General features: G+C 36.0%; 1 protein-coding gene across 6 annotated transcripts in view; it reads right to left on the reverse strand.

Annotated features, from left to right (window-relative positions):
• Positions 1 to 12,889, reverse strand: part of KLHL2 (kelch like family member 2) — a 75,195-nt gene that overhangs the window by 41,186 nt on the left and 21,120 nt on the right. For all 6 annotated transcript variants that reach the window (XM_068137151.1, XM_068137147.1, XM_068137149.1 and 3 more), the window contains one exon: positions 8,633 to 8,754. In XM_068137151.1, the coding sequence (XP_067993252.1) occupies positions 8,633 to 8,754 (122 nt within the window). The remainder of the gene's footprint in view (positions 1 to 8,632; positions 8,755 to 12,889) is intronic.

Below are 12,889 nucleotides of genomic sequence, written 5' to 3' on the forward strand. Positions count from 1 at the left end.
GTTTTTATTCTCAGAAACAATCAGGATTGTAACCTGTCATCTCAAGGTTCAATAATTAGCACCTTACTCATCATATAATGAAGGCAAGAAGAGACTGTTCACAAATAGTTTTCAAAGATTATCGCATGTAAGATTATTAAAGGAACACTAAAATTATTGCATGAATTAGAAAATCCTTAAGATCTCTACATGGACAGCTGTCTTTCAACCTTTCTCCTCTTCTCTTCACCACAGTGAACAGAATGACCATTGAAGCTGCATGCTGGGATGCACCACATAGCCTTTAGACCAGATTCTAAGACGTGGTACAATACTCAAAGCAGCAGTTAGTCAATAGTGTTAAATTCATCATTTCTGACAACGCCATTTCATCCAAAAATTCATGCATCTGACAATTTAGCCTGTCACTGCATAACCCAATTTTACCTGATGAGAAATAATACATTTGTACCTCACTTGTAAAAGTCACATCTTGACAAATTATCCCCTACCTACAGAAACTCACAGAAGTAATAAGAGAGCCCAGGTATATGGTTTAACACTTGGCCCTTTAGGTAAGAAAAAAAATAAATCAAGATTCATGTACTTGCTGCAGGGAAAGGTATGAGAAGGTGGTGTGTCATGGAAGAGGATTATCAAAACATCAAAAGATTTAATTTGTACCCATTTGAGGTATCAGAACACAGTGCAAAGATGATTTTTATTTGAATGGTGCTGAACAATTATGGAGTTTGACAATTTAAGATTTTATGCTATTTAGAATTATATGGAAATAAAATCAATTTTTGAGCAACTGTATCAACTGTCATCAGCCAAACCTGCCCAAAATGTTTAGCTTTCAGGAGATTATTTAGGTAACAGAATTTACTAATCACCTCAGAAAATAAAACCATTTGAACAGCCTGAAAGATAGCTGTACAAGTTTGAATGAAGTTTAGGCCTAACAGCCTGTCTAAAATACTTGTGCGCTGCACCTGGATACTTTGCTGAGAGATTTTGGTGATATAAACTTAAGCTCTAAAGATATTATCAACTTTAGGCAAGATTTATTTTTATTTTAAAAATTAAAAAAAAAAAAAATCTGCTGCAGCTATTGACAGAGAAATATTGTTGTCTTTTTTGAGAGAGAAAGCACGCGAGAGAAAGCGCATTAAATAAAGAAGTAGTAAAGTGAAGACCTCATTGGGAAATACAGGTGACCTCTGAAGAACAATTTTTAAATGCTGTCACCAGGCAATTGGGGTCAGTAAAGAGGCAAGTAAATGTAAACAAAGCACCTTTACCAACAACCAGCCTGCAAACTTAAGGGGTGCCAAATTTAACCTGTGGTACATGAGTAATGTTATTAAGCTATCTTCATCTGCCAGAAGATGGTGACTGCTTCTACCCAGAAAAATTGATATAATTACCCACTGCACTGTCTTGCATATAATAGTCTATTGGAAAACCATTTGGTAATTGCTATATACACTCTTTTTAAGGAGCCCTCCATTCAGTAGAGTGCACATCTGGGAAGATACAGGACCTATATTAATTATCTGCAAGTCTCTTAGTGGCAACCAAGGTGTAATTGCCTTGATTGAGCCTATCTAACACTCCCTCTTTTTAAGACATACTTAAGCCATTTAATTTTCCCCTATTATCAAAAAGTCCTTAAAGAAAAGTTGGCTAGAAAGGCACATCTGCAAATGCATCAAGATCAAACTTATTCCCTTGATGCCCATTTTAGGTTCCTAAGTCAAGAGTAGCCTTTTTTCTGGGTATCTCCCTCACATGCTCTCTGAAGTAGAGAATTTAAGTTCTAATGGAAATAATTGCAATATTACTTTGTCTCAAAGCAGTTACATAACTATATATAGGAAATATTATATTTAAAACAAATCCCACTGTATGCTAAGATTCAGTGAAAGCTCCACAGTATTCAGCACAGTTGATTAAATACTTCTTTCATCTCTCCCACATATTTACATAGCAGCAGGCATACCTTCAGGTCAGAATGGATGTTTCTGTTCAAGTACTGAAATAAACTCTTTCCTTTTATGATACCAAAGGACAGTCAGCCTTAGGGTCATAAAAGAAAAAGGCTACCATGTCTAAACCAGAAAATTTCTTAAGTTCATTTAAAAAAAAAAAAAAAAAAAAAAAGGAAAGAAAGAAAGAAAAAGAAAAAACAAAAGGAATTGGAAAAAAATTAGAATGTATCACTCTAAAAGGTGAAGGACATCTTCTGATCCAATAAGGGAAAAGATCTGCTCTTTAGTATTCAAAGGTAAAAGTGTATCGGTAGGTTTCAGAAACTCTTCAAAAACATGTTTTATGATCTTTACAGATCACAGGGTTATTAAATGATTAACTGATTTAGTCACCAATTTCTATAAACAAAATAATTCTTTTGAGGATAAAGCCTGTCAACCATCAAAATATTCCTAGGTGTATTTTGACTCAGCTCAGAAGCAAAAACAGTATGACTCTGAAGATTATGAGAAATTAAGATACAGTGATTTGATCATGTAAGTGCTCAAAGGCTGTGGCAAACACTAAGTAAAGCAATAAGTCTCAGAAACTGGCTCATACCTAGTCATTTTATATTTTCTTCAGGCTCAAAGCACACACAAACAACTGCTGTTGTTTAGCTGATGTGCAGTAATAAGCTGTTAGACTGGTTATTCCATGATAATCCTGAAATCACCATGAGACACAGGAATGAGTCAGAAAAATAACTCAGTTACTTGTATTCAGGCAATACAAGTTTCAGAATAAACCAGTAACCCCTAAAGAGTGGTCATTTCATATGTCCCACTCATATAAAACAGCACATTATGCATCATAAGCAGACCACTTCTGAACAGAATACAATTTATTCTGAATATTTTGTTCTGAGATTATCCTAATGATCAGCAGAAGAACAACTACGGAATGTTACATGCTATGTGGAATTTTATTTTTGCCTTTAAATTAATATCCAGTAAAGATTTGGCATGATAAATGAAGATCCTATGTTTACATGGACTTCATATTGCTGATGGCACATGTCTACTACATTTTATTGGAGCAATATCTACACCTTGGTGATTTGTTGTGGTTTTTTTTTGTCCTCGTCAACTGAAACAAATCTGGATTATTCATTCTTCTACGTTCTATTCTACATGAGGGTTTTGTCAGAAGATCACAGTATCACCAAGGTTGGAAGGGACCTCAAAGATCATTGAGTCCAACCTGATGGTTGTTTTCTTTTAAACATTTTTAAAATGACATGCGTGCAGCTGCCTTATCAGATGTAACTTTACAACATTTTGAGCAAGCTATCTTTTACTGCTGAGTTTTAATAGACAATCAAATATACCTCTACAATGAAAATTAGTTATTTTTTAAATCAAAACCAGTTTTAACATGTGACTGTACTTCAAAAACAGACTTGTAAATTGCCATCTCTTCATAAAAGATAGATCCCAGTGTGAAACTCAAATCTTGTCCACTAAACTTATTAAAGACTCTACTACTATAAGCAGATGACTTCTGCTGGTTCTGGTTTATTTGAAGTGTTATGCTAATAAGCATAAATACTTACAAAAATCACTCAAAAGGTCATTTACTAAAATGAAGAAGTACTACAACTTTTCCCACTGTGTGATGACTACTTTCACATTCCCATGCCCTCTCTCTCTAATGGTATATAAAGGAAAGTGACTGCTAGCACCCATTTCATGTTGCTGGAAAAGAGAGCCAATTCAATGACAAAGAAATAAACTCTGTATTTTACTTACAGAATTGCAATTTACTTTAGTTTACATTAGCAAGGCCTCAACAGACTACAAGGTCTAATTCTGGCCAATGTAAATATAGGTGAAACACATAGAGTCTAGAAGAACAAGAAGAATGGTGGAAGATTCTGAAAGCATTGCCTCCAAAGAAAGGCAATGTTCAATCTAAAGAAAAAAAAAAAAGGTATTACATGAATGAGAAGAGTCTTTCAATACATAAGATTGTTATAGGCAAGTTAGCCACAAGATGTTTTACAAGATAGCAGAGGAAGTATAAGAAATTGTGCCAGTACAGATCAGTGAAAGTTTAAATCAGATAGATACTGAGATACTGTATTTTTTCCAATCAGAAAAGCTGTTAAAGCTACTGGAACAAACTACTTAAGTATTGTTATAAAGTATCCATTGCTGCCAAGACTAGATACATTCAGCTGGTGCTTCACTTTACCGAGTTCAGTAGCAATTATCTTTTACAGTATGCCCTGTAACTTCCCATTCCTTCTTCATTTGTGCTCCTTTTACATAACCTCAGTCCTGCCTCTTCCATAGTTTGTAGGTCATGCCACAAAAAAACAAACAAACAAACACACACACACAAACTGAGCATCCTGAAAGGCATGCATTCATTTGCATAAGACGTGGGACTTCTCTGGTTTTGTCATGAGGTATATGTTCAATTTTAGGCTAGAGGACTTCTCAGAATTCAACACCCTGCTGAAGTTGCTCAACCAGTAGACCCTACAGGTGATGAGATGCTGCACAAACAGTCACAGCCCATGTTACCAAATAATTGTACTGCAGAATTACTGTCTCAACAGAAAACTTGGACAACATCAGGATCTTCCTTTTTCAGGATTTCTTAGGAAAATCAGCTTCTTTTTTGGACCTTGTTTTCACAGCACCTCAAAGCAAATGTGCTGTCACATGCAAATAGAAGTGTCTCTGTTGTATTTTAAATGGAATCTGTGTGAACAGAGGAAAAATGTACACATATTGTGTGTTCAAGTGTTAGTAACATTGAGAACATTGTTCTTGAGTAATTTCAGAAAATGAACACAAAAAATCATGCATATTAAAAAGGATCTTGTGTTGGTTGTACCTAATTCTTGAAAGGGACAAAAACATGCCAGGATAGAGCTTTGTATAAATACCATTACTTGTGGTTTTATTCTGCTATCTCTTGTGCACAACCCTCTTTTTTCTTTAACATATAATGTTTTCCCTAGGCAGCAAGGAACTGACCACTCCCAGCACAGGTGTATATTCTCACACTTCAATACACTAACTCAAAGAACTACAAGATCTTTGACATGATCCAAGTCAAGAATAACTAAAAAAGTGCCAGGAAGTTGGGTGAGGGAGGAAAAGATTATTATGGTTTTGGTAGGGTGGTTTTTTGTTTGGGTTTTTTTTTAATATATAAGGTCATTTATCTGGTTTATAAAGCAAGTCTAGCAAACAGCTGTTACCAGCACAACCACAATAACAGGGAACCGTAAAGGAACACAATCAACTTTGTCCCCTATTTTCTCCAATCAGATGCCAGTCATCACCTCTAAAGCCTGCAACAAATCCACAGTCTGCAGACAACTGCAGAAACAACTTCTCTGATATACTTGTGCTCAATAGAGGCCCTAGGTACATGGCTGACTAAATACATGCTGAAAAGCATACGCATAGTGTGGGAGAGTTACTCATGCATGAGCTTCTTATAGTAACTAACTCTCCCACATTGTGCACTGCATGTAGTTAATACCTATATGGAAATTGAAAAAATTTGATGTGCAAGAAAATGGATTTGCCTTCTGAAAATGTTAACTTTGATGTTCCCTTCTTAAAACATGAAAAACGTGATATTGCATTAAGCTTGACATTGAATTTCATTTAGGGAAAAAAAAAAAAAAGAAAAGAGAAAGAACAGAGACCTAGAACAGAGGAAAACGTGACATCATATGTAAATACTACAGAAACACCAGTACAGCATTATATGATGTGAATGCCATTAAAGATGAATGATAAAATAACTCATTCTACATGATGGACAAATACTAGAAGAAAGTTCTCTCACTGCTGGGGACTGGGGAAAACTACTGAACCAAGAACAGATGTAAAGAACAAACACTCTATTGTATTTAACTAATGTAGTGATTACACCCAGTGCTGAGGGCCTCCAGCGTTGATAGATACGCCCTAAATGAATGTGGCTTTCCACTCAATCATTGATTATACCCGACTTCTCTACATTCACCCCCTTATACTTCCCCTCACTCCTGAAAAAACCCATGCCATGACTGAGGAGTGGAAATGAATGCTTCTTATTCAGTAGGTGCAAAGGCACAGAAAGGAAGCAATCTCCTGTCCATAACTACATCAAGTAAGACATTAATGAAAGAAAGAAGCTTGTAGTTAACCTGTCCTTTAAGAAAATGTGATAGCCAAGCTCACTCGTCTAAGTATTCATTTACAATTAGTGTTTTAGGAATATACAAGGTGTCTATTTTAATACTAAAGAATACTTAGCAATTCTACATTATTTAAATATGAAGGACTGACATAATTTTCAAATACTATATCATATATCAGAAATTAATTAAATGCCTATTCTTACTATGTTTAACCTGAAGACACAGAAAAAATGCAGAAAGGACATGAGAATAAGAAACATAACTAGCTCCCTAGAAGCTGAAGCTCCAGTTTAGCATACTAGCCTAAATATGAAAAAAGTTCAGAGATAATACTACATGGCATCCTAGGCCTTCACAGTTCTGTATTCCTACAAAAGAAATTCTTACTCATTACCAAAATTTCAAAGTATCTTTTAGCAATACGTGTTATATAGACAGGAAATTGAGAGCTAGTCACTATTTCAAGAGCTTGCAACACATTTATGTAGAGAAAACAGTTATACCTAAGACCTGACAGTCTGTGCTAGGATTCTAGTTTCCAGAAATTCACAGTAACAATTTTCCCACCTTGGCTTTCAAACGTAAGTAAAAGAACTTACAGACATACATTTTGGTTTTACCCACAGCATTAGGTTCTGCCATAATGCAAATGTACACTATGTATCTAGTAGTGATAATAATATAATAGCAGTAATAATAGTAGTAATAATGCAAAAAGGATGAAAGTAACAAAGAATAGCTTTACAGCCATTACAAGTGATATTACAAGTACATTCAGTATCAAAACTAAAGTGTAACTATATTGTAATAAATCAAAATCCACATAAAAGCTTGAGTGTCTTCCCAGTACTTTAACCACAAATTGGCAATATCACTCACCAGCCACATTACTTATATTACCATCCCCTTTATCATCAGATATATCTCCAGATAGATAATCTGGAGCTGCAAAAATGAAGCCCTATCAGATTCAGAAGCCCAATGATGTCTGGCCTTTAATGAGTCCTGCATGAGGAGAAACATAACACTTGACATGATCTCCCCATTAACATAGAAGAGTCAGTGATGACCATGGGCATCCTCCTAGGTAGTGCCTACAGCCAAAACACAATAGATTTTTGATATGGATCAAAAGTACAAGATCAAGGTCATTAAAGCATGTCAGCAAACCAGAATATTCTGATTTAAGAAAGAAAAAACAATATAAACAAGCAAAAAAAGGTCTGCTAGGGAATCTCTGACACCTCCAGATTTTGCCTAAGGTCTTACACAGTGATACAGAGATCTGTGCAACCACCAGACTGGCAAGATATAACATTTCAGGCAGTTTTTTCAATATATTCACCCATCATCAGACTAGAAGTAAACAATTCCTTAAAAAGAATGTTCAAAAATATGAATCTTGCAGATTTGCAGACTTTTCTCATGATCTAAAATATGGAAGGTTTAATAGTATGATATTTTGTTTCAAACTGGTTATATTTCTCATTTTCAGGCTTTCAATTAATCACAGCTAACACTAGCAGTGACCCCACTGGATACAGCAACCCATCAAAAACCTACTAATTTGAGCCTAGTGCTCAACTGAAGCAATAAACTTCAGAATGCACAATTACAAGAGAAGCTTTCTATTCCAAACACATCAACATGGTTTTGCTCTCTGCAAAAGCAGCAAAATAAGTGCTAATGTGGTGATAGGCAAGAAAAAAAAAAAATCTGTTATGCAATGAATTTTAAACTAACCAAACATCTCTGACAAAGCTCAAAAGATAGCGGATGGAAAATCCATTCTATCTTCAGCATTTGAGGTCAGAAAATATTAAGGGCAGGAAGCCAGGTTTCCTAAGCTTGTGTTTGCTTTATTCTAGTTGAAATTTAAGCTTAAGGTAGTCAACTAGAAGAACTGATCACCTCTGTGTGGGATGGGAAAAAACTTCATGATAGATATTAGTTGTTTTAAAATAGCAACCAAACCACTGAAAAAAACCCAAACCCCCATAGCAGTAGTTACACATTTCTGCACAAGTGGCTACTGGCAAGGTACAGAGACTTAACAGAAGTACTTCACCCTGCAGACTAGCAGACAAAAAAATTAAACAGAACAGCTACATTGGGGAACACGGTTTCACATTTAAGCACAGATCTACTTTGTTTAAGTATCAGAGTGGGGGTGGTACAAAGTCTCTGACAGAATTAGTTTTAGGCAGGGCAGACCATCTATTTTACTGTATTATATAAGGTTTGGTTGCAAAGCCCACTAAAGTCAACTAACTTCATTTACTTCAGTAGTCTTTGAATCTGACCTGGAATTCAAACAGCATGACTACTTGCATTGTAAGCACATGGTCTGAAAAAAAATTCTAGTTTGCAGAGGAGATTTACCATGTCAGAGTAGAACTACACTGACAAAATAAATGACACTGCACATTAGATCTCTTCTGAGCAAGAAAATATTCTCTCTCTTACCTGCACATTTTCTTCTGTAACTTGAATTTCAGCAGTGTAAATATAATCAATAAGCATCCTTAGAGTCCAGCCATCAACTTCTTTTATTCGAACTCTCTTTGCTCGGCTTTCACTCATCTCACCTACAAATACAGTTTATTAGTCAAGTAAATTACTTAGAAATACATCACGAATATAGAATTTTAATAGCAGCAGACCTTTGTGTATAATCAGTTGTGATACTAAAGCACCTCCAATAACAATAGTTCGATTTCTTTCCTTCCTCCCTCCAATCAGAAAAGACAACTTTGTTGTTACCATCATGTGAATTCTATCTGCGTGAATAATTTCACTGCAGTGAAATTCACTCCAGTGTACAATATAAGGAAAATATTGTTATCAAACCTAAATAAGACCCTTTGATTACATACAAAAACATTTTTCTGGCAAAGCAAGCTATTAAAATACTCCCACTCTGTTCACTTCCTAATCAAAGGAACATACCAAATGCAATCTGGAGTAATTTTAAGTAAGAAAAAGTCTATTCCCACAGTAGAATTAACATATGTATTTCTTTGTTTGCCAACTTGTTATTCTCTTTCACCTCTGTTAGAGATCTGATTTAACAGCTAAGATAAAATGGCAAGCAAGAGAAGACTTGTTGGATCTCAGTTTGTGGAGGCTGACATATTGGCCATATGCCACAGCTGATCTTCCCAGAATGGCCTCAAAATGCAACATCTGAAATAATTGCCCAAAGAAGCATTTTGAATGATTATAACCTTCTCTGTGACTACCAACCACACATTGGGTCACCTCAGACCTTTATACCTTTTTGACTTGCACTGTGAAGTGAAACATGAACTACACTGGTTATGTTGGTAGACATGTAAACTTTTACTTTGGAAGAGCACATCCCAGTCTCTGGATAGATCAGTATTCTGTATTGAATGTATTCTTACTTCTTTCTCCATGGCATCTAAAGATAAGGGCACTAATAAGGTACAATGTACATTTACAACAAGAGAAGCAAACAGGATGAAGAAATGAACAAGATGCTGCTGCCATTTCCTTAGGAAGTACCTCTCTAATTGCATTGTTTGTTACTCTGTGGTCTCCAGAGTTGGTGACAAATGATGCATTCTATCCAGTGTCTTTTGCAAAGGGATCACCACTAAGAAAGGTGTTACCATTATTCATGCCTTTTCTGAATTGATGGATAAGGAATGACATTTTAAATCAACCCTTGAAGGGGTAGGAAGTGCAGAAGCCCATTTATAGCAACATACTAATCCTTAATGGCAGCAAAGGTTGCAAGTGTTCTAGCAAATATTGATGAACAACATCAAAACCAGCAAAATCCAGCCCCTGCAGAACTCTCTTTTCACCTGCACTTCTGAAACATTTCCCTAAACCTTTGAAGGATGATTGCAGTGTGTTCTCTGCAGGGCCCTGTATTCCAGGTTTCTGTTTATGGTTTGACACAGATTAAACCTATTGATCTTCAGAGCATGTATCCTGCAAGTTATTTATTATGTAAGCTGCTGTGGAGGTGGTCCTTTGGGGAAATTGTGTGTGTGGGAGAGCAGAGTTTGATATTCTGCAAGCACATTAGGTTTGTTTTCAGATTTCTGTCTCAAGGTTTCTAGAGCCACAGATAGGCACCTTCTCTGTTTAACAACAGAGCCCAGAAAATACAAAAAACCCTAAACCCAACACAAAACTTACGACTTGCTTCTACCTCTCATGCTAAACAGACAAACAGTGTTACTACAATTCTAGATCAGTCCTCTTGTGATCCATACTTGTTTGACAGTTCATATGCAGGAAACCATAGATTCACTTGCTAAGCAGTCTCAGTCTAAAACTCAACCTGGCAAAGAACTCTGTTCATGATTGGGAAGTTGCATTGCCATATCTTTACAAAGTGGCAGTGACAGGAAAGCATATAGGAAACAGAAAGGAAAAAACTGATACAACCTCCCAGGCAGAAGCAGCATGATGAGTTGAAGTTACTATAGGGCTACTTAAAAACCTTATTATATTCCTCACAAAGTAACATAAGGAAGGCTTTTTTTTAACACATGTTTTAACAAATGAAGAACTGAAGGGAAAAGAAGAGGTAATTGCCTAAGGATAACTGCCATTGCAGAACTGAAAACTAAATTCAGGTCACTCATGTCACAAACCAGGCCCTTATAGGCACTGAAGGATCCCTTCACTGATGCTTTATGAACCAGTTCTCTAAACATTTAATTTAGTTCAGATCACAACACATATTTCTAAAGAATTCCACTGTATAAGGAAGGAATAATTATTCCCAGCAACATAGTCTCAGATGCTTAATCTTTATTTCCCCCTCCAACGTAATTTTTTCTGTCTGTTTATTTAACAGGGCTACTTCTACCATTACATGTGCAAACAGGAAAAATGTCCAGGCAAAGGGTTTGATCTCAGTTAATGCCCTACCTTGGCCTGCATAGCAGTCAGTACCTAACGACTCAGAAAGATGGAGGTATAAGCTGCTCCTTCTAGTCAAGAAGTAACCCTGAAACATTCAAGTGCTTTTTTTTTTTTTGGACTGTCTTCTCAGTTAATTTATTCTGAATGGAGGAAGATATGTTTCCATTTTGTGTAGCTGGTTAAGAGATGAAATTCTGTTGATAACATCTTGAAGCCACAGCTACATTCTATTTAAACTGCCACCTATTTGGTGCACCAACTACACAAACGTTGTCACAAATGCATGGGTTAAATGCTTGCCACTCATTATTTAGGTAAGCATCCTTATCTTCTGCTCCTACACAACTGGGGCTCAGAGACGACCTACATTTAAAAACATAAACCAAGCAAATGACTTTTAAAGGGTCTGCAAGAAGAAAAGAACTAGGATTTCAGCAATTCCATCTGGGCAGTGCCCAAAGACACCGTTGCACTTGCACTTCTAATGGGCAATAAGCTTCTCCACAAAAAGGGCAGTGGAAGCAAGCAGAAATGTCTTAGTCATAGAAATCATAGCATAAAACTACATTCTAAGTAAAGAATTTTTTCAATGTAACAGTCAACAACAGTTAATCTTTAATACAGAAGTAATGTGAAAGGCTTGTGTTCTTCTGTTACTATGGTGATGAAAAGGGACTGTGGAAGCAGCTGTTTTCATTCTAACTTTAAGGACAGCAGTAATAATAAAGAAAGAATGTATGTCACCTGGAATGTTTGTCTGAGCCAGAAATGCAAACTTCAAGAACTATTAGAGGAATAGATATTTAATTTTATACACAACTTTGAAGCACTGTTGCTGCTAGTACTGAGTCTGCTTCTAGCTTTGGTTGTGTCAAAATATTGGCTTATAAAATCAAGAATAACCAGCTGCTTCTGCAAAACACAAGGGTATTTCAAATTCCATCAGTCTTCCAGATGTGTACAATTAAAGTTATTAAAACAAGGGCCACATTTCTGCCTCCACCTGAGCTGGTGGTCAGAACCAATACATTCTAGAGAATTCTTTTATTCTCAGTCAACATTAACTACCAAATCAGCATGAGATTTTTAGAAGGGACAGACAAAACTTCAGAAGTCTGTTTCAGTGTGCATTCAGTAGCATGCTCACTTTGACACTGAAGTCCATATAATTTCAGTGTAATTTATAACCATTATGGAATTAAACCCACAGCACAGGAATACAGCTGGAGGCTTCTATGAACCTGAACATATCGTAGCTTTGCAAGCTTTCAGCATTTGTGTTGCAGCAGCAAAGCAGTAACTTGGCCAGCATAGAGCAAGCAGAAGCAGAATCAAGCCTGCACAGAAAAGTTGTGGCAATGATGCAGAGTACATGTCACACAGAATTACCCTAAAAATACAAAAACATGCACTCCAGCTATATCTGCCAAATCCACAGAAAGCTTTTGTATTTACTAACAGCCTAGAGTACTTGGGGTCTGAAGAATGTAGCAGCAATAGCTGTTAAAAGACATAATTTAATTCAAAATTAACATGAAAGTTATTTTAACCTTTGAAGATTACTCAGAGCCTTAAAGGCTCTAACAACTGTACTATTCCTGGCTTACTAAAACAGAATTTTGTTCAAATGAAGGAGACTTTTTAAGGCATTCACCATGCTATCACAGAATAAGTTGCCAGTGTGTCCTTAGACTGAAGAAAAAATCATTACGAAACCCAAATGTTCTTATTGGCTTACCTAAAAATTAAATGAGATCCTAAAAAAGCAAAAGTAATTTTATTTTGTGCTTTATACAGTTGGATTGGATTAGAACA

This window comes from Melanerpes formicivorus, unplaced genomic scaffold (genome assembly GCF_026170545.1).
Source record: "Melanerpes formicivorus ecotype bairdi unplaced genomic scaffold, bMelFor1.0.p_v2 SCAF_4, whole genome shotgun sequence".
NCBI lineage: Eukaryota > Metazoa > Chordata > Aves > Piciformes > Picidae > Melanerpes > Melanerpes formicivorus.